The following is a 22,990-nucleotide window of genomic DNA, read 5'->3' as shown; positions in this document are numbered from 1 at the left end:
TTCTGATCATTTTTGAGCGAACTTGTTGAACTAGAACCTGCTGATACCAGTTTATTTAACACGTGTATGATTGCACTCTGCATCATGTCCTACATTTTGCTGCCATCTGTTGGAAGGTTTCTGCTTCTGGAGTTTTGTTTTGTTTTTTACTTTTCTTTGACTCACTCTCTGCTTTTCAATTCACTGCAATGAAGCACAGGACTGTCATCACATTTTTTGGCATAGTTTCCAAATCATCAAGTCTTTTGAGCCAAGTGCTATATTGCTTTATTCATTTCCTCGTAATCAGTTATTAAGGGGAGAAAAACATCAGTCTTATTCAGACAGCTGTCTCTCAGATATAATATGAGCATCTTTTCTTGCCTCAATAACTTGAACCTGGGCCATGTAAGCCCGAACACGTGCTGGACTGTTTACATCTGGCTGACAGCTGCAGCTGCTCAGTGGTATTGTGGTAACTATAAGTTCACCTCATAGCAGGTCATGGGTTAACCAACTGTCATGGGTTAAAACCCCAGACAAAAGGGGGCATATTTCAGCAGTTATGCAGTTATCAGTTGCATTAAATCCAATTTTGTCTGTCGAGTCAGATACTGCAAAGCCAGAAGTAGTGGGACAACAAGCACAGGAAATACTGGCGGTAATAAAGTGAACACAGACGTAGTTTACCATTCCGTTTGATTCGTCTTTACCAGCTGGTGGCGGTAATTCTCTGTTTCTGATGATGGACATCCAGCAGAAGAAGAGTTCTCCAGAACAGATGGGGGGGGAGGAGATAGCGTAGATATATGTGAGTAGACACTTCACTGACTGCAGCGCAGCCATCTTGGATGAGGGGCCGCATCGTTTCCGTTCACTTCTCCCGTGAAGGAGGTCTTTACATACTTGGAACGATTACAAATCCCCGAATATAGGTGGAATTTTTACGCAGTTTGGTTTGTGATGAACGGCAGACACACACCTCATTTTCCTTCGATAGAAGTGAACACGCTGGTCCTCATCCAATATGGCGGCCAGGCTGAGTCGTCCGCTCCAGACAGAGGCAGCCGGTTGGCGTCTACCTCCAGATATATCTGTGCTCTCTCTCGTTCAGTCAGTAAATAAACAGAGACACAGGAGAAGGCAGGACCTGAAACAAACAGGGTAGCAGTATATCTGAGAAACAATGAGGCGCTGGAGTCATGTCCCCTACAACCCCTCAGCTGTGCCTCCTCCAGGGACCAAACCACAGCCGCCTCAAAGGTATCAGCCCTCCGCAGATTAAACAGCTCACACTGTGTTTTGGACAAAGTTTGAGGTGCTCTCGGTCAGCTGTGTGTTTGCTTCTCCGTCTCACTCAAAGCTGCATGCGTTCTGCAAAACTAAACTGTGAAGTCTCGATGTGCAGCTGAAACTTGGAGCGGGAAATGGCTTTCTGAGCTGTATTTGCACCCCTTCCATTTTAGATCATTTTAAGTAATATATTTTAAACTAAGCTCCTTTTTCTTATTGTGATAAACAGAGTACCTCAAGCCTTTATAGAGGCGATGAAACGACTGACATCTGAGAAATCTGCCACTCAGCAAGCAAACCAAACCGAAGGTAAGTCTCATTTTCTGCTCACCTGACTAAATGTGTCCAAATTCTCCTGAACGCACACATCTGATCAGACAGTCAGGTCATAACTGAATAGATCTGTTCATGTAGTAATGATCAGCTGCTGAGGTTTGATCACAAACCTCTGAGTCCAGAAAAGAGATTTCAGTGAATCCTACATCCCTCCATATCATTTACATTGAGCTGACATGCAGCTCACGCTATACACAGCTTATGTTTCAGTGTTGAGTTTACATGGACAAAGTGGCTTCAGTTTAATTCTTCTTTCGCCGTTCACAGCTCGGCCATCTGACATGAAATGGAAGTCATCTTTTAAACCAGTCGGCGATGAAGAAGAAAACTCTGAGGACAAAGGCACGAGCAGCTCAGAAAGGTGTGCAGGCATCCCCCATGGTGCTTTACAAATGTTGTAAGGCTGTAAAGACTGAACCACAAAATCCCTGGTTAGAAGTACCTTGTCCCTGCAGTGCCATAGTAAGAGTGTAATCTGTCTTTGTTTAGGCTGTATGACCCCTACAGTCCTCTGTCGTCAGACACTGAGGCTGATCCGTCGAAGACTGTGGATCGCGACCGCTCCCCGCCCCGCCGGGGGACGTCTCTGGAGCGACAGCGTCTGTCTCCAAGCCGAGGCAGCCGCTGGGACATCCCTTTCACCGAGCCGGAGAGCCGGGCCCTGGACAAACGCGAGCTCAGCGCCGGCAGCAGACCCGCAGAGGGCAGAGGTCCAGAGCCCGACGATGAGGATCTTCCAGGCTACGGCTCCATGAGCAGAGCCCTGGACCAGAGAGGCTGCAGCCCGGACAGAACGAGTCGCAGCTCCTCCACCCACCGGATGTCTCCTTACTCACAGCAGGTCATCGAGGAGGAGAGGATGGCTCCACCAGAATACAGGAGAGAGGTATCCACTGCTCTGTGGAGGCAGTCAAGTTTTTGTCATGTAGCTTCTGTCTTTCACATCATTCTTGATTTATTCGACGACAGTGTAATAATTCGTCACGTCTTGCCGACAGATCTCCACCACTGTGAGATTATCTCCGCCCAGATTAAACTGGAACTACGAACGTCAGCCCTTTCTCCACACAGGTACGCTCACCTGGCACCGGCAGCTATCTCACCCTCTTCTCGGAACGCATGTCTGAAGTCACTCCGTCATTTTCTCTGTAATGTTGCTCTGCAGGCCTGAACAGAGACCCCGTCTCACCCAGGGTGAGAAAAAGCTGGAGCAAAAATGTTGTAATGAACAAGTAAGAAACAAACACGCAGAGGAGACACTCGTCTGCTTTCATTCTGTGTCCTCCGTCGCTATTTATGTGCAAATGTGCTGCGCCGTGTGTGACCTTCACATCTTATTTGCACAGACACAAGGTCAACCATCCGTCCTCCTTATATCTGCTTCATTGAACACAGAGGGACACACTCATGGCCACACATTCACACTTAGGAGACACTTTTGGGTTCTTTATCTTGCATCTTGTTTATTTATTTTGATATTCTTCGTCAATATTCTCCGTAGGGACTTCATTTCTTGCGACCTTTGTGACATTGTGGTAGCCAGTGGGCAGGAGCTGGACGACCACTTCGACAGCAAGAGCCACTGGGACACACTGGAGCACATCCAGCAGAACAACAACTACGACGACGTGGCGATCGCCTTCTTACAGGTCAGAAACTCGTTTCATCTTCATGGTTCCCACGTTGAGCCTTCAGGCTGTGGTGGAGTTCTGTTAAAATGGTTTATTTTCCTCCTAAACATCCCAAAAGTAATATCAGAATTATGCGCTTTGACTTGCCTGGATTTTGATGTTTACCTCTTTGCAGGACGTGATGCTGTATAAAAGCCGTCAGTGCAGCCGAGCCATGGAAGACGTTGCTCTTCCAGGTAAATATGTCCACAGCGTTGTCTTCTCCAGACGAACAGCGCTTCAATGGTAACGGCCGGATTCTTTCATAACCAGCTCTGCAGGAAAACGAGTACATGACCAAGGTGGAGATGTTCCACTGCGCAGCTTGCAAAGTGTTTGTCTACAGTTCGGCCGCAGAAGTGGAGAGTCACATCACTTCGCACGAGCATCTGTCCAACACAAAGGTAACACTGCCGATTTCGTGCTATGATCGAACCTTGTTCTGTGATTTTTATACCAATGCTGATTATCAGTGTGTTTGTGTGTTTTTTTTTTCTTAAGGAGTTTGAAGCGCAGCAGAGACGGGCCTGTCTCAGCAAGGCCAAAACCATGATGCAGGAGCTGCAGCCACAGCTGGAACTCTTCCTGAAGGTATTGGATTATCTGTTGATGGTACGGAGTCGTCTGTACCCTAGAGCCTCTTGAAGTGCTCCAGATCAGGTCGTCTGTGCATCAGAGGAGAATCAACCTTAACTCACTAAATCTTGAGGGGAAGAAACAGTAGGATACTGGCTTTTTTTTTCTTTTATCTCTCTGGGTGAGTAGGATTTAGACACTTTCTACTTAATTAACCAAGACTTCAGTTGAAATCTTCACAATTCTGCAATCCAGCCTTTCGTAAAGATGAAAATAAATTCACATCTTTTTTTCAGAGTGAATGAAATTGCTCAATGACACAAATAAATAATGCGTTTTCTGACGTGGGCTTCGTCTGAGTGAATCAGCATCCGCCTGGACTTTTCTTTCCCTTCACTCTTCCATTAGTGGAGAAAATACATGTTTCAGTACTGAGGAATATTTAAACTTGCAAAGGGAATAATGACGCATATGACTCACTGACGTTATTACCCTGCAAAAATAAAAACATATTCATCCAATTTTCATGTTGTAGACTGAAAAACCAAATCAATTTTTGTACATTTTCTTTCGAAGCAATTCAGTAGTGACACTTCCTGATCAAAATATGAACAGTTAAATGATTTAGAATTAATATTTGATACTGATTTTTAGGTCTGATTTTGATTTACGCATAAAAAGTAAATTGGTGCGCAATGTATTGATAATCATAGATGGCTTGATATGAATTAATTTGTAATACTTGACCTTGTACTTGTACATGTCAGTATGCAAAAAAAATCACATTTTAAGTAATATATCCAAACAAAAAAAAAAGAACAAAAAAAATTCAAATGCGCGACAGTGCGTCGGCATTTTTCTTGGCAAACTTCATTTACAGCAGCAAGCATTGCGTTTAGGCGTTCTGCATCCATGAAATGGACGAAGTGTTCTATAACCCTGTCAGTGATCAGTCACTTTGGATTACAGCAGACTTCTTCAGAATATTTGTTCAGTGTTGGAACATGTTTCATGAAAATAAGAAATTTATTGTGTTTATTTTGCACTACATTCAGCCTGTCTACAGTTGTGCACATGTTGCTATCTGATGACTAAAACAAGGCTGTTCTTGCAGGGCGGCAGCCCCTTCGAATGACGGACAATCCAAAACGGCTGCAAGGAAGATGGCATACTGCTGATCGGTTAAACGTTTAATAAATGGAGAGGTCACTGTGCTCACAAATGGATAATTTTCCTTGTATCTTGTCTTGTGTTCATTTCATTTCATCAGAAGACATTTCATTTGTCTCTTACAGATCAGGTGCAAAAAATAAAATAAAAAACGGTAAAAGTCAAGTTTCTTTGCTTTTGTTTATTTAGAACAACACAAATGTTTTAAGCATTGTATCTGTGTAATATAGTACATTTAAAATTAAATTATCTTAAAACAGTATATTTAAACATTAAATATAGGTGACATGTATGAAGGGCATGAACAGCACAGGCTGTGCCTGTTAGCTCTTTTTTTTTAACCTCCTAAACCACCTTCAGTTTTAACTTTGTATTAGAAACAATGCAGTTACTGAAATACTATAAAAAACACTTTCTATGCATAACAAGTTTGCAGACATTTCATTTCGCACTTTCTTGAAATATTCATCTCAGTAACTCTGGCCTGAAAGGAGACTGGGCTGTTTGATTGACACAAAGAAAACTGATTCTGTGTTGTTCGTGTGAATATTGACACAGAGGAGAAGTGCTATCAATTGCTGACAAAAAAACTGACCCAAACCATGAGAAATCTGAGGTAAAAGTTGTCTTCATTAGAAATGGGTTCCACACTACATTACTGCATAAAACAGAAACAGTTTGTCCTCTTAGAATTGTTTTCCAGAAAGTGGACCAAGTAAAAACAGACAAAAGGTAACAATATCCAAAATAATTAACCTTTTTCATTTGTCCAAGTGTCCAAAGATGTACAATATCTTAAGCATCGAGTTTTATTGTACTTTTGGCCATTGTGTTGACTAAAAAAAAAAGAAAGAAAGAAAGAAAAGAAAAGTGAAAGAACATCCAATGTACATACACATACAGTCTAGTGAAATCTAAAAAGGTCCCCATTGGCCTCATGAGGCAGCGTGTGAGACTGTCAAAGAGCTGTCTTTATCAGTCTTGAAGGTCGGGGGCTCCGTGGCCAACGGGGTGACCTCCACCATGCCGAGCCCAGTGTGAGGGACACCAGTGTTCATAATGTGCCTCTGTAAATGTTTAATCCAGTCCTCCTGGACCGACAGGGGACCCTGGAAGACGAGGTCACAGAACCTGCAGAGGAAATACAGAAGGAGTCAGATTCCAGCAAACTTCTTTACTGTAAACCTTTCAGAAGATGGAGAAACATGAATAAATCTAAAAACATGTTTGAAGCCTCCAGGGCTCATTTAATGATGTCGGTTTAATGAAAATTAGTTTTAACACTTTTTTTTTTTTAATAAAATGTAGAGTTAAAGAAAGATCTTTTTGGATTGTAAAAGCCATTGCTTTACCTATAAAGAATAGACCGACAGTCGGACTTAATCCTCCAACACAAATCTCAGTAAAATTATGAAGATCTGGTCAGACCTGCTGCTATAAATAAAATATTCTACCTGGTCAGCATTAAGGTTTTTTTAAGTGAAATTCTGCCTTTTTCTGTTCACTGAAGTCCAATGCCAATCTCTAAAGAAGATATGTAGATATTTATGTCAAAACGCCACCATTTGAGTTAGAAAACTACAAGGTCGAGTGGCTGCAGGTTTTTATTACATCTAACATGTTTAACTCTTTACTTACCTTTTTTTTTTTTTTTTTAAATACTAGCTACTTTCATTGGTCCTGATTTCTAAAATGATATCCTGGATTGCAAAAAATGATTTCCACCATTTCAACAGGCAGAGGAGGAATGAGAGTGCTACCTGCAGGTGAGCCTGTACATTTCCTCTGGAGTCTGGGTTAAGGGCAGTGTCTTCTTCTTGGAGCCAGGCCTTGAGCGGGTCCTCACTGCTTTACAGTCAATTGCTGAAAAGACAGGATGTCGTTCAATGATTCACAGTTTTACAAACCAAATTACAGCACAGTCTTTGTTAATTCATCTTTTAACGGGCAAAAAAAAAGTCTATTCTGAACACAAAAATATATTCATTAAAATGACTGGCAGGCCATTCTACAGCAAAACTGTAGAGATCTCAGGTAGAAACAAACATGGACACACTAAATGTTGACATTTTGAAGCTTGTTATTTAATGGAACCAACCAGAGGAGGAAGGTCACTCTCATTTTAATCACTGGATCAGGCGGCATAAGCAATGACAAAGTCCCAATTAAGGGGCTGGTTGGGGGGTTTGGCTGTATTGAAGGACGTCCACAATTTTCTAATGAAAACACGTCAATTAAGTAAAATTTATTATGAAGTACTGAAGAATTCAGCTGAAACCTCTATTTTTTGTTCACTAAATAAAAATGAAAGTCTAGTTCGGTGGTTGTTGGTAAATAAAATAGAGCGGTGTTGCTGATTCAGACAAAGCTTTCTTTTTTACAGGGACTGGGTCGAGTCCTGACAATTTCACACCTTGCTTTAATCCCACTATGTTTTGGCGCTTTGCCAGTGAAGTGAACAGCCTGACTCGGCCTCTTCTGCAGTCCAGTGCAGGTAAGACAAAGTCCCACGACGGAAATGTGATGATCTGCGCCTGCAGGAAAAGCAGGGACTGTCGGCCTTCTGCCACCTCTCAATTAAAATCTTTGCGGTGTCTCACTTGCTGATGGCCTTCTACATTCTTACCTTGGGGATGACACAAATAACCCGTTGCACTAAATATAACTCAGATTTAGACGTTAATACCTGCTTTAATGTGAAGCTCCACATAATTTCAGATTATAAGGCCTTTCACTTTTAGCAACATGAGTGAAATGCTGGTGATAAACACTGAAAACAACTCCTGATTGCTTGTGAATATTCATCTGGTCTGATGTCTCATGAATTATAAACCAATATTAAATATGACCTAAAATGTATTTCATATCCGCTCCCTGTTGTATACGGCTTTAGCTCACACTCTTTTCATGAGAGTTTTATTTCCCCATTTTGCTCGAAGCGCATGGTCATAAAGGATAATGCAACTTCCATCAACTGTTACATTCACTTCTACTGATCAAGCAAGCAAGAAAGTACAAAACACAGGTTTCAGATTATTGCTAGAAAACCTAAAATAAGCTCATGATGTGCTTTGGTGAACTTCATTTTCCATAAATTAGTGGGTATTAGTTTAAACCATAAATGGCCTTTTTTTTTTTGGCCAAGCTGTTAGTAGTGTGATGAAGAAAATGTGAAGTTTTTGGTCTGTACTTGCTTGGACATGAGGTTCGAATGCAAATTGGGCAACCTGATCGTGCACAAGACCAATTGAAATGTAATCACGCGGAGCACTTTCAGAGATGGTGAAACATGAATATCATCTGTTACTCACTGAAAAGTGTCCTGAAAAGCTGTTTTCTTGGCTACATAATTTGAAGCCGAGGCTCAAACAATGAGTAACCTTCAGGCAATGCTCAGGCTGCCCTTGTGTGCACACATGCACCAACAACAAATAATCTGCTGTTGCTGTTAAGTTGGCGAAAGCTTCCTCCACTTGATATCATCTGCTTCAGAAGTCGTACATATTTAGCTTTATGCCAACAGCATTGTGTTTGAGCGTAAAGCAAGAAGTGGAAAGCACAGAAGGATAAATGTTCAATAGCAGAACACATATCAAACATGCTCTTATTTGCAATTGAGGTGAAGATTTGGTCCGTATTATTCTAATTTCTTCTACTGTCTTTGACCAGGAACAATAAGGCATTGGTGATTTAAATGGAAACAATCTATTTGTGTATGTTCATTTGAAAGAAATAGCTTTGTACACTCTGTTTGCAGGAAGAATGCTGGTGTGACTTACTGGTTCCCTCAAGTAAGGCAATCCTTTGTCTTTTTGCATATGCGCGGAGGTGATTGGATAAGCTGACTCCACTGTGGAAAGTTGCATTGCAATGAACACAAACCTTCCTGTTGAATTCACCTTTCTCTGTGGAACAAAAACAAAAGTTTGTCAGAAGAAATCCCCTTCAGGCTGCATTTCGTTTCAACAACACATTGCTGAATATGATTTGGCAGTCTATATGCCTTTATGCTGATGACGCCTTATTTTTACAAGATTACTGTTCAAAAATTTGTCCAAATCTGTGTTAGTACTACTTGTTCTCCACAGATGTAGCATATCAAGATCGTGATTTGAAAGCATGTTAATTGCATAGGTGTGCCTCAGGCTGGCCACAGTAAAGGGCCACTCTAAAACATGCAGTTTTATCACAGAATAATGCCTCAGATGTCAAGTTTTGATGGAGCGTGCAATTGGCATGCTGCCTGCAGGAATGTCCACTAGAGCTGTTTACCATGAACTGAATGTTCACTTCTCAACCATAAGTCATCTCCAAAGGTGTTTCAGAGACGTTTACAGTGCATTCCACCGACTTCGTGACTGTAGACTACGTGTAACCACAGCAGCCCAGAACCTCCACATCCAGCAACTTCACCTCCAAGATAGTCTGAGACCAGTCATCCAGAGAGCTACTACAACCATCGAGGTGCATTTAACTGATGGCATTGTGACTGCACAGAGAGACCAAGGTGAGATCCTGAGGCCCACTGCTGTGTTGTTTATCCATGACCATGTCACCTCATGCTGCAACATGATAATGCTCGGCACAGTTCCTGGAAACTCAACAACAACCCGATCAAATCCTTAAGAAGGAGATGTGTTTCATTGCGTGAGGCAAATGGTGGTCACACTTTTTTGACCCCCCACTACATTAAAACTGCAAAGTTTAGAGTGGCCCTTTATTTTTGCAAATCTAAGACACACCTGTGCAACAATCCTGCGGCCTAATCAGAATCTTGATCTGCCACTCCTGTGAAATACTCACCAACACAGAGTGAGACACATTTGAGAACAATATTGGTGAGGAATAATCCTCCTATGTACATTGAAACAGTCTTAGATGTTTGAGTACAGCTCATGAAAAATGGGAGCAAAAGCACAAATGTTGTATAAGAGAAATTAAAGCAATAGTATAGATAACAGCCAATCTCTGCTGTAAACTACCTTTTCAAACAGATTGGTATGGTTCAACCTATAGGATTCAAAACACTATGGAGCAGACCATGTTTTTCCAACCATGTGTTTATGTGTTAAGAAGTTACTTACCGGATACTGAGTTCGGCAGTGAAGATGCAACTCTCAATCCTGAACTGTGCTCACTGTTTGGGGAAACCGTCACCGTGTTTCTTGACATCTGAGGGGATGCTTTTATTCTGACATCTTCCTGACATTTCCTCTTCTTCAGAATTCCTATCAAGGCGGTTGTGCCAGAGAGTGAATTTTTAACATCCATATTACTCTCCAGTTGCCTTTTTTCAGATTTGATTTCTCCTAAAGAAAATTTGGGCATCAGTGGTTTGGCATCAGTGCAAAGGCTTGAATTAGAACTACTTTTTGGAATTCCAGTGGGGGTTGATGTGAAGCGATCAGCACTGGGCAGCTTTGGTGAAGCACTGTATTGGAAATGGTTTCGTCTCTTTCCCAGGATTTGAACAGCACGCTGGAACTCCTTCTTGTCACGCATCAACTCCCTCAGTAAAATTAGGGGGGATTTGGTCTTCGTGACAAAGGTTCTTCCAAGCTTTTTCAGGTGGCCTCGTATGTGGTTGGACTGTCCAGTCCTGTTGTCGAACGAGTCCCCACATAATGGACAGGAGTGAACGCTCTTTACGACTTCGGAATCCGACTCTTGCTGCAATGCTGGGGAAGAACGACATAAATTGTGAAACATTAATACCCATTGTAAAACTTACATTAAAAGCAAATAACTTCAAAATACACAAAGACAACACCTAATAAGAATGTCAGATTGTGTTTACACATGTAATTTTTGGACTGGTTGCAACAGGACCCTATTATGATTTCTGTGATATTGCAGTCGGATAATGTAATAATGTTTCTGTGATAACGCAAGTTTGAAGTCCAAACTTTGGTGGGCATCAAACCAGTGGACCAAGGCCACTAAAAACAGTTGTTTTTTTTTTACATTTGCAAACATGCTCTGATGTGATTTGATTAAAGTCTGACTGAAGTCTTGAACACAGCATGAGCTGAAGTGCTGTGAGAGGTCCAAACACGTTCAGACTTTAAAAGCACGTTATTCTCAGTTCATCCTGACCGAGGCAAAAGAATTCCTGTTGCCATACTGTCTCTTATAAAGTTCTTTGCCAGTAGAAATTCCACCACAATTATGGAAGTATGCTGCATTTTTGTAAAATTTATATCACGGATTTGTTTACATTTTTCCGGCCAACACTAGGTACCAGTGTGAGCTCGAAGCTGACCAAAGCAGAGGACTTTTCTTTTATTCTCCATATTGAGTCTGGATGAGGGGTCTTCACAAGAAGTGTGAATACTACCTCGAGATTTTTTTAATGGTTTATCCAATGGTTTTACATGCAAATAAAAAAATTACGTTGATCTCAGATTTAGCTATATAGCTTAAATGTGAACAAGGAACATACAACATTTGCATCAATCAATAACACAAGATTTTCATACACCAGTTACAATTTTGTTCCAAATTATAAATGTAAATCTAACGATCATACTATTTGTCGTACCTTCAGGAGATGGTGTATGAGACCAATCTAGCTTTTTTTTTTTTTTTAATAGCAAACCATTCATTATGTAATCAGACTACAAACTACCAGAGAGCACAAGAGAGCACAAGGAATTAAATTAGTTTCCCTGTTTAGACTTCCTTCCCCTCTTTTTATCTTAGTAGCTCTGATGAAGCTGTTGCTTCCTTGTTTCCTTTCAAGCTGGGACAAGACTTTGAAATGTCTCAATGTGTTCAGTACCAAATTGTCAAAGCTGTTGTCTAAAGCACATTGAAATATACAGTAATACAAAAGCAAGCTTTGAAGTACCTTTTCTCAATCGGCGCAATGCAGACATCTTGCGTCGAACTCTTGGCCTCCTGTCTTGAGAAGCTACCTCTTCAGGAGGGACAACATGGCGTGCATTGTAACTGAGCCCAACGCGATGCAGATGTCCTCGAATATGGTTTGACAACCCCACACCTGACTCAAAGATTGCAGGACAGTATGGGCAGTTCTTGGGATCTGATTCCAACTCTGACAAATCGTCTCCAAAGGATTCACCAAATGGTATTTGGTGGGGGTCAAAGGTTTCTTGGAATACTTCAGTTTCAATGCATTCTTCTTTGATTTCAGGGTTCTTTTCTTGCTCTTCAGACTTGATTTTCTCAAATAACCTTTTAGATGCTTGAATTGCACCTCTCATGGACATTCTTCTGCTATAGGTATAAATAATGTTTTGTTTTTCTTTTTTGATAACGTTGTCAAAAAGGTTACTGTTGGTATCTGTATCCTTAAACTGGAAAATGTCCGCTTCATCGTAGCCTGTCCCATCCTCCTCTTCTTCGTCATCTTCATGATTCGTTATCTTGGGACTTGGCAATGGTTTTTGCAAGATAAAGCATGATTCTTGGTCAGAAGTGTTCCGATACGGGGTGGACATCTTCCTTTTAGAAGGTGACTTTTTGATTGCAGACATATCTACATTCAACTTGGGCCCATTTGGGGATGAAGGTAAATCTTCAACCTTGAAAGTCAAATCACCTGGTAGCTCATCACAGTTGTCTTCTGAACCTTTGAGATCCAGAACCGATGCTTCACAATTATTGCTTTCCTTCTTTTGTTCGGCTGTCTTTTTTCCATGTCTCTGTCGAGACAGGAGAACGTTAATGGACTTGTCAAGTTTTGACTCTGTCATTTGGGACTTGGGCCCCTTCCTTAGTTTGCTATTCTTGAACAAGTCTGAAATGTCACTGGACTCATTAGGGGAACACGTTTTCGAAGAGATCTGATTATTTATTGAGATTTTGGATGTGAATTCTGCATCTTCAACTGGAGATTTGTAAGAGTTCATGTACGGCTCCTTGGGTTGGTGTGCATTCATTTCACAAAGATGAGCAGCTTCATATTCCTCAAAGGTTTGTTGGTGGCGTCGCTGCAGGTGATTCTTAAACACGTTTCTGCTAAAAGCTTTATATGTACAAATGTTACAGGAGAAAATTTCAGGGTCATCATTCTGGAGCTGCTTTCTAACTGTAATAACAGTGTGCTGCATAATGTTGTGTCTCTGAAGATCACTCTCACTCAGAGTCCTAAAGCTACATTTGTCACATCTGAACTTTCTCTTGTCCTTCTCATGTGTTTTTGCATGTTGAACAAATGTGTTTGGGCAGTTTGTTCCAAATGGGCATTGAGGGCAGTAAAACTTTGCATTTTTGTCCACTTTCTTTTTATCATTTGAATCTCTGATCTCTTCGTTGAGTTTTGTTTTCTTGCCCCGATGGATGGACATGTGCTCAATGAGTGAACGGCTTTGTCTAAAAGACTGTCCACATTCTCGACATATAAAAGGCTTTGGTGAAATTTTAGGTGGTTCAACATGAGACTTCATATGACGATGCAAATGATGTTCTTTCTTGAATATCAGCTTACATTTTGAGCAAGGGTAACATGATGGTTTTCCATCTGAAAGAGAATTTATCGTGAGTCTACCTTTGAGTGATGAAAGGCTGTGGCTTATACTGTTCTCATGTGAATTTCGTGCAGGGGCACTGTAAAGAATTTCCTTAATGGCCTTTACAGTTCCATTAGGATAGCCTGAAACCTTGCCTGCTGGTGATGTCTGTGATGTTGAGAATTTCCTTGACTTTCTGACTTTTCTGACATGGCTCGAGTCTACCTGAGCTTCAGTGTCAGACAATTCCTCAGATGACTTGGGGCTCATATGTGGATAAAGGTCTTCAGAGGGATCCACCATGACTACCATGTCCATTTTACGTTTTCGTCTCCTTTGGCTGTTGGCAGAGTTGGCGTCATCTTTCGATTCCTCACCAGGGGAATCACTATGATTCTCCCAAAGAAACTGCATAAACTCTTTGTGAGGGTCCCAATGAAGGTCGCTAGCACTAGAAAAGTTATCCAATGAGTTCTCTGGGGACTCTACATCAAAGCCCCAAATCCCTGCTGTGTCAATTTCCTGCACAGTTTTTAGTGGGGTAATGCTCTTTTCCTCCTCTTTCTCAATGGAGAGGCTGTTGAGTTCATGGGCTTGAGTGGCCTGATGTGAAGAAGGTCCATTTCCCAGCCCAACTGGAGACAACATGTCTGCATCTGACAGTACATCTAGGACATTATTTTGTTTCAGAGGAGACTTGCTAAAAGAATTGGTGCAAGAGGTTGATTCTTGCGCCATTCTCACTGGTTCCTGAAGGAGTGTAAGAGCATTGATCTCAGGATCTGCATCTTTGTCATCTTCGTCAACACCTGACAGACATGACATTTCAGCTGCCATGACCTGAAAAAGAAAGATAAAAACCATCTTAGTTAAAATCTTAAACATCATTTTCTAGCTCTTCAAATCAGATAGAACGACAATAAACTTCAGACTTGTAACTGTCTTTTATATATCTGTTTATTTATCGGTACTTTAAAGTTAAATAATAGCTGGCAGACGAAATGTTTCCCGTTCAAAACGGCTAGCGAAACAAAATATTCTATGCAGAGTTTATACCTTTTGTGTAAATTCCACAATACAAAGCCACAGCTTTAAGTTAAACAGTGATTAGAAATTGCTCATAGGTTTTTGCATGGGGTTAGGGTTAGGGTGAGCAATTATATATCTTTCTGTGTTATATCCGTCACCTGAATTGTCTGGGGTAGTGTCCAGCCCTCTATGAAAAATGGGCACAAGCAATGAATGAAAGTTATAACAATGTTCATCCATTACTGGAGCTGTTTGATTTCCTTTGTGGGAATTTAGCGAAAGTAACACTCGAGCTTGCAAGACAACATGTGGTGCATTGATTGGTAAATTGTGTAACGTTGGGTTTTTTTTGGACTACCATTTCTGACATACTGCATTCATGCAACAGCTTGACCATCGTAGATTCAGCAACACAATGTCCAAAACACTTCAATGGCCACTCGTAATATCTGTAATACTGGCCTTTCAAAAAGTGCAAGTAAAACAACTTTTTCATTACAATAAATTTGAGATGACATCTAAAAATCAAACCAACGAATTATAGAGGGTTCACCATACTTGCTTTGCAATGGCAGTATTTAGATTGACCAAAGTAAGATTCAAGTGCAGTGTAGCTATGATGGTCTAAAAGCATAACTATAAAGGCTCCAATGAGCAGTACAGATGTCTTTAATAATGCACAGTTATCCACAACATAAAAGAATGGATGCTTTTTCTTTTTTTTTTTAAAGTAAATACTTTGTAGAGAAGGCCTTTAATCACTTTGTGTAACAATCTGCAAAAAGTTCCAGTCAAGAACCATATGATCATGCGCTGCTTGAAAAGCTATGTCGGGAAATTGTAGTTCAGCTGCCGCCTTTCCGGAGTTTCACAACAGTTGTACACTTGGAGCGCTTTTTACACTGCTTGAGCAGTGCCCAAAGTACTTTACACTGTCAATCTCATTCTCAGACCAATGGAGGCATCTGCAGTTAAAAGGCGTCCAATCCATCCACTGAGAACGGTTTGTGGTTCAGTGCCATACTCAAGGACACTTAAACATGTAGATGGAGGAGATGGGGGATAGAAGGATAATCTCCGCAACAATCCACCAAACAGACCTGTATGGTATAGTGGCCAGATGGAAGCCACAACTTTAAAAAAGGCACGTTGAAGACCACCTAGAGTGACTCTCAAACAACAACAAAATATTTTGTTTTGATGAGACAAGGACTGAACTCCTTTATGCAGATGCAAGATGCAGGCACAGCTCATCACCAGGCCAATACCATTCCAACAATCAAGGATGGTGGTGGCACCATCATGCTGTAGGGATGCTTTTCTGTTTTAGGACCTGGGAGATTAGTGTGGACAGAGGGAGACAGGAAAGCAGCAATTTACATCCTGGATAAAAATGGTTCCTCTTTTCACAAGACAACCATGCTCAGCACACAGTGAAGATATCAAAGTGGCTTCAGGATATATTTGTGAATATCCTTGAGTGGCCCAGCCAGAGCCCAGACTTGAATGCAATTGAACATCTCTGGAGATATTTGAAAATGGCTGTGCACCAACTCATGCTATCCAACATTATGAAACTTAACAGGTGCTGCAAAGAATAATGGGCAAAACTGTCCAAACATAGGTGTGCCCCACTTGAGGTATCAAATTCAAGAAGACTTGAGGTAGTGATTGCTGTCAAAAGTGCATCAACCAAGAATTGAGCAAAGGCTGTCAATACTTATGTGAAACACTAAAAAAAAGTTTGCGTTCTCATGTAGGGATTTTGTCAAATAAACAAATTTAATTCATTTTAGAATAGAACTAACAAAAGAAAATGTGGAAAAATTGAGCACTGTGAATACTTTCCAGATGCACTGTAATTAGGTACATTACCGGGGAGCTTAGAGATGCATAGCAAATGGCGTAGTACTGCTGAAATGACTTATCATGGGGCAGTGTGCTACCACCAAAAGGAACAAAGAAGACAACAGAACTTAAATGAGAACAGAAATGACAATCCCTTCAAGGAAAGACTGTGTGGAAGTTTGTGTTGCTACAAGTAAATCTACATTATCTAGCCCAACATCTTGTATTATCTCTCAGTCACCTGGGTTGATTTACCTAGACATTCGCAATCCTGACAAGAAGTAATAGAAAACTGGTTATTATCTCAGTAATTCAACCCAGAGTTTTCTAATCTTGATGCTCTCCATTAAAATGGGTAGTGTTTGAAGCATCTGACCAATAGCAATCAGAATAGTATCAGAAATTTAATATCACGGTAAAGGTATATATCACGGTATGCGTTTTTCCCCTGTAAATTCAAATAATTGCTTAAAAATAACCAAACTGTCACATTTGCTCATTTTCCTCTTATTTTTTAAACTCCGGTTTATATAAGTTCAATTACTAAAAAAAAAAAAAAAAAAAAAAATCACAACATGAAAGAAAAAAAGACCTGAGTTATTAGCGTCACTCCCGGAGCCGCTAGTCGGTAACCAGTCAAATCGGCCCCAATCCAAGTCGGCCCCGCCAAGTCGGCCCCCAACCAACTCGGACCCAACTAACTGAAAAAAAATTACCGGTAAATTTGTCTGGTGCGCGCTGCTATGGAACCGGGAGGAATCAAACACAAGCCTGTCACGATTTGACTGTAATCCCCGCTAGTCTCTGCGTCCACCATTATGGCTACCACCTCTCCTGGATACGCTGGTGTTGTTTGCGAGCGCACCCTGCGCTTACCTGACCAATGAAACGCAGCGAACAAACCCCGCACGACGTCGGGACACGCTGTTACAATGCACAAACACACCCAAACAATCGCGCTCCAGCTGTCCTGTTAGCAAATGCAGGCGACTGTACACTGACTCAGAGAGCTGCAGCAGACATCTGCTCTCTGTCCGGTATAAACAGTATGGCAAAATTTCAACCGGTATACACTTTTACACCGTCACACGGTATTATACCACCATACCGCTCAGCCCTAGCGCAAACTATGCGTGAACGCGTCGTGCCAGTTCGTGAAACTGACGGGCGCGCGTTCGTACACATTCGTGAACTGGTCGTGAACTGTGTGTGAACTAGTCGTGAACAGTGCGGGAGCCTGCCGGTTAGTGACTCCAGATTGGCACGCCTTGCCACGACAACATCGTGGCAAAAAGTCGTGCAAGTGTAAACCTAGCTTAAGGCTGTGTTCACACCGACTTGGGTCGAGCCAGGACCCCTTTTTGGAAGTGTGAATTTGTAAATCAGCCTCCTCATAAATAACTGAATTGTGTTCTCACCATCGAACCAAAAGGGCGGAGCGGGATGCGCTATGACTCAAATGATGCGTGGGGCGCATTTTTTTTTACTTCTCCTGGTAGAATACAGAATAAACAACGTGATGTAGTCATTATAAACATTAGAAGAATGAACGGTTTTGTACTTCGTTACTACAGGAAAAGTAAACGACACCAAAATTGCACTAAACAGCTCTTAATCGGAGCGGCTCTGTGCTGCCAGATTGTGCGGGTTTCTGCCAAATCAAGCTTCTTTATTGAACACGTCGGACGGGTTGATGAAATGATTATGTGTTTATATCGTGTTTATTTTAATCATATAAATATGGCTTTAACGTGCATTTTTATCCGAGATGGCGGTTTGGGCTGCTTTCTATTGAGTTAAACGAGTTTCCTGTTGTTTACGGGGGTTAGCGACAGATCTGGCAACCTCCTCCAGCGGACTGCAGAGGCATCGCAGGCGGTGTGAAACAGTGCTGTGGTGATTCCGTTCCGTAGACGGAACGCAGCCACAACGGTTGTTCTGTTGTACATGATTTTTCTGCAAGCCATACAAATTGCTGACTTTCAGAAGGAAGCACAGGCTCTCCGCCATGCTCGATGTGCGTGCTCAGTTCGTGTCGTGCATTATGGAAGCCTCACACGGACAAAAGTGCGGCAAACAAAGAAAGTTGGCTCGACCCAGGGTGCGACTGTGTTCTCACCGCATCTAGGGTCGACCTCCTCCTCGAGGCGACCCAGGGTCCAACATGAAAAACGTGTTCACACTGTCGCTCCCGGCTTGACCACGTCATTTAGGTCGACCCAAATGCTTTGGTGTGAACACAGCTTAAGCTTGCAGACATGGCTCACTGTGGCCTCAGGGGGCCCCGTTCATACTGGGTCGCACGAGTTAAGCACGACAGTCGGTGGACTGTCTCAGTGTCCGGGCTGAAGACATTATGAATGCTTTTCACCCCCTAATAGCAACTAGCTCGCCATGTTGGGGCTCTGTTCGGAGGCTCAGGGCTTCGCCTGCTAACTACAGCAAAGCCCCTAGTGTCTGTTAGCCAGACTGCATGGCTGGGGAGAATCCCTGCTGGTGACACAGGACGGCCAGCTGCCCGGCCGAAGCCCTCCTAGTGGCACGGCTGTGGCTGTGGCAGGGCTTCGCACCCAGCGACAGGGGCTTCTCTCCACGAACCCTCAAGCCTGTGAATCTCCAAACAGTACACTACGTGCTCTGCTGCATTAGAAGCCTCTTGCCTCCGTCGGAGTGGGCGGGGTGGGGCGCAGAGGAGCAGGCGGGGCATGGGTTGTGGACCGCCCAGTGGGTTTGTGATGTAAGAAATCCAGATTGCCTCATTCTGCATTTTATAGTCACATTATTTTTCATAGCAATTTCAATGCAGAAATAGTCAAACTTTGAACAACATGAAAAGCAACATTTTCATTGGAGTGGCTTCCCGAAAAAAGTACTGACCAAAAAAAAACAACTAATCATGACCAAGTACAAACCCAGCTAACTCAATGATTTTTCCAGACCAAAAGTGGAAATGCCTCCACTTTAGCTGGCCAGTGGGTCGCCAAAAATAACCACCATATATATCCTTCTGACCATATATCAATAAGCACCTGCACTTCCATACTACTGCAGAAATGCTTATATCATAGTACTACTGTCCCTAAAGCCTAATTTAGGGCCCATTTATACTGGCTGTGAAATGGAACCATTACATCATGCAGCGGTAGTTACAAGCATAGATATATGGCTACAAGAATTAGCCCCCATTGTAATTAAAGGCTATATTTCCACCGGATCCGAGTGGATCTGGAGCTCCGCAGCGGAGGTTTGCTATCCCCACCAGGTGCATATGCGTTGCGGATTACAAGGGGGATATTTTTTATTTTGGAGGACCGGCATCCGGTTGTCCATGGCTTTACAAGTCTGTCATCTTTTGTCCAATCCCTTGCGTGTTGGCTGCTGCATGCCCTTTATTCCCTGCTCAGAAATTACACTAATGCTGTTCAGTGCCACTAGCCACCTCGGCACCGTATCTGCATTGAAAGTACGCGCACCTCTAAGAAGCCCCGTGTACACTTTCAACACAGCATAGAACACGAAGGGAAGTACGTGGACCAAGAGACCAAATTGTTCCCTCCTACGATGTCTTGGGGCAGGTTATGAAACTACACATATGTCCAACATGTTGGTGTAGTAAATGTGTATTATATTAGATAAGCACTGTTATATTCAAGAGTGAACAGCACACATCCTCTAGGGGCAGGGCAAAAAATTCTTTTTGCAGTGAACAATGCGTGAACAATGTTTTGCACACCTTCAATAACATCAATAGCACTTCTATGCCCCTAATGTTACCGCGGTGAACTACACTGTAGTATATACAACCTTGACAAAGAATTTCCAGGGGTGAATGGACCGCGAAGAGGCTACGCACAGCTCTTTGAGTACTGCAGACACAGTAGTATATCTCAGCGTTTAAACCACACATGTTAACCCTACCTACCAACAACACTGTTCCAGCACTGCTCAGCTAAACCTCAGTGGTTTTCCATTACAATGGAGTACAACTTCACTGTGGGTGGAGTCATAGAGAGGCGACATGAAACTCAAGTAACGTCATTTGTTCTGTGACGTGTTGCGGGTGGCTCCATCGAGCTCCCGTTATATCCACTCATCAGCCACAAGAAGAAATGTCTGCACCTTGTTGTTGCTCCACGGGGTTGATTTATGTGCATTCATGTCTGATCATGATCGGTCATTTGCGTTGTGATTACCTTTTAAAAATGGCAGGGTTGACGCTATTGAGTGAGTCGCTCTCACGACTCATCTCATGGCTCCCTGGACAATCAATAGCCAGTCATCTGCCGATTGTCACGTTTTTGGCTCAACTCAGCCCGCTTGGAACCGCGACCAAGTAGGTACTAGAAAAGCATATTGTATTACGTAACAACACGCAATGGAAAAGCCTAACAACCGAGCCAAGTAAAGTTGGACTGAGTAGGCTCAAGTGGAAAAAGGCCTAAAGTGTTCCGTTTGTGCTGAAGAAGCTACTGAGCTTATTATGGCTTGTACAACGACATCTCCTGGTTTTATTCTATCACTCTGAGTAACGAGTTAATTGAGAACATGTTCCCAGTTCTACCTCGTACAACCAATAGAAGGTGTTCTCTGTGGTGGTGAACAGGATGTTATGTGTTTGTGTATTTCTGCAACATTACAGCACCACTACAGGACTAGTATAAATACTACAGTGTTGTTATTGTGTACATACAAGTTTTTGAAAATAGAAACACTTTGTATCTCTGAGGACGGGGACTAAACACATTTCTGATGCAACAACTAATGATTGCTGAGGACAAGGATGAGCTAATAATTTAATGTCCCGTTTTAACGCTAACAACTTGAAATACTGCTACTGCACATGTTTGCCAGGGCCACACTGAACACTTCTGCATATTTCCGGGAACATGTGTGTGTGGTTCCATTGCAAAAACCGAACAACAGCACTGACTAGTGGCGCTATTTGAAAACTACATCATTTTCAGTGTTTTTGCTGTTTTGTGTAAGCAGACACATTTTGAAAAATGTCGCCATGTAAACGCAAGACTTTATGACATGAACGTGCAAAACTGACGCGTTTTCCTTTGAAACGCCGCCATGTACCTCAGTAAATTTAAGTTTTGATAGTAGAAATGTTGATACGCATCTTATGCAAATATAACAAAGCAATTTGAAGCTATTAGGATAATGATAGTAGGAAAATAATTTTAAATAATTTGAAATGAACTTCTAATAGCATATTATATTTCAACATATTAGTCCCCAGAAATCCTACTTTTAGTAACATCATCTTTTCCCTCACGTTGAAATGACGAAGTCATCAACCAAATGATTCTGAAGGTAATCCACAGAATAATGAATAAATCACTAGTAACTGCCAATAATTCAAATACAGTGATGGGAAAAGTCATTATTATATATGAAACCGGCAGTTTAATTTAGAATGTTGCTGTATTTTATAGACAGTTGGTAATGTTTGGTGATTTGTGTCTGACATACAAAGTAAGGAGTGAGTTCACGTCTTGGCCTTGTCCGTATTCATTCAGAGCTAAACAAATAGACCTCGGTATAAAACCGACTTGACACCTATCTTATGAGAATAACTGCTGTGCATAGTCGCGATGATGAAGCCGTGAAAGGTCTCGGTTTTGAAGGACAATAGAAGAGCCTCATCAAGTGTGTGCTCCCCTGGCATATCAAGGTGTTTTTGCACCACAGCACCGAATATGCAGAGGGATGGCCCCGTGAACGGCTTTTGATGAGCGGCAGAGCATTTTGTACAGAGCTAAAACTTTCAGCACAGTAGTCCAGTCATAAGCCGACCCACAGTAGTTGGCAGGTTACGTTTCAAGAGGTGCCCACTTTCTGAACAATCGGGACCATCTATATTCATGTTCCGTTGCGGTATCGTTGCATTTCTGAGGGGTTTGTGTCACGCTGTGTTGTTGGATGCTGCTTGCTGGAGCTGCAGACCATTCCATTAAGGCTGTTCCATACCAAAACCTATTCCTCAGGCTAAACTACAGCTAATGACAATCGCCCTTAGCTTCTCGCTAAACACGCGTCAATGAAATGATTAAAGACAACACGATCTTACCTCCGAGCTGAGTGGATGGCAGCAGGGCACGGTTTATACGCTGCATTGAATTATTTCTTACTTTCGTCTTCCATCTATTTCACAGTCGCCATTTTCCGTGGTGGTCTGGTGTGGGACAGGTCATTTCTTTTGTAAGGGCAACCGCGTGTACAGTCGGCTTGTCTGTGGAGAGAACAAGTCGATGCTCTAATAATTACCTTTAAATGTATGGGTAATTAAAAAAACAACCGCAGTTCAAGCGTAACTCCGGTTATTGTCTCGTATATTTCCGTCATGTATTGTTACGAGTCGGCGCCGTCCTCCCCCGTAAAATCCACAATGGTTCATTCCAGATAGGAGGCATAAAAGCGGAGTTAATGACCACCATTTCTTTCGGGTAGCTTTTTTTTTATTAGGTTGATGGCGGTTAATCACCATTACATTTGAAAAGGTAAATTGAAAGTACAGTTTGTGTTTGTTTTTAATGTTTTCATGACACACATTCTGTTTATCTGTTTGAAGTTGTTCCTGAAGCACTGAAAGGAATTCAGGGGAGATAT

At 42.1% G+C, this 22,990-nt stretch overlaps 2 protein-coding genes across 2 annotated transcripts; one reads left to right on the top strand and one right to left on the bottom strand.

Moving 5' to 3' along the window:
• The first annotated feature begins 1,105 nt into the window (after positions 1 to 1,105).
• LOC115405168 (DBIRD complex subunit ZNF326) lies at positions 1,106 to 5,172 on the top strand. The gene is made up of 11 exons (XM_030114657.1): positions 1,106 to 1,242; positions 1,502 to 1,581; positions 1,876 to 1,969; positions 2,098 to 2,494; positions 2,607 to 2,679; positions 2,774 to 2,840; positions 3,110 to 3,257; positions 3,415 to 3,475; positions 3,552 to 3,682; positions 3,780 to 3,869; positions 4,969 to 5,172. The coding sequence occupies exons 1-11, from the start codon at positions 1,166 to 1,168 to the stop codon at positions 4,987 to 4,989; spliced, it is 1,239 nt and encodes a 412-aa protein (XP_029970517.1). The 5' UTR covers positions 1,106 to 1,165; the 3' UTR covers positions 4,990 to 5,172.
• Positions 5,173 to 5,190: 18 nt separating this feature from the next.
• On the bottom strand, positions 5,191 to 22,755 carry znf644a (zinc finger protein 644a). Its single transcript, XM_030114656.1, has 6 exons — positions 22,452 to 22,755; positions 11,875 to 14,338; positions 10,109 to 10,702; positions 8,804 to 8,929; positions 6,785 to 6,887; positions 5,191 to 6,155 (listed from the first exon to the last, which is right to left on the bottom strand). Exons 2-6 carry the CDS (start codon positions 14,333 to 14,335, stop codon positions 5,960 to 5,962), a joined length of 3,480 nt encoding a protein of 1,159 aa, XP_029970516.1. The 5' UTR covers positions 14,336 to 14,338; positions 22,452 to 22,755; the 3' UTR covers positions 5,191 to 5,959.
• Between the last annotated feature and the right edge of the window lie 235 nt (positions 22,756 to 22,990).

The sequence above is a fragment of the Salarias fasciatus genome, chromosome 18 (genome assembly GCF_902148845.1).
Source record: "Salarias fasciatus chromosome 18, fSalaFa1.1, whole genome shotgun sequence".
Lineage (NCBI taxonomy): Eukaryota > Metazoa > Chordata > Actinopteri > Blenniiformes > Blenniidae > Salarias > Salarias fasciatus.
The sequence above is the reverse complement of the archived record's forward strand: the minus strand, read 5'-3'. Positions and strand labels throughout refer to the sequence as shown.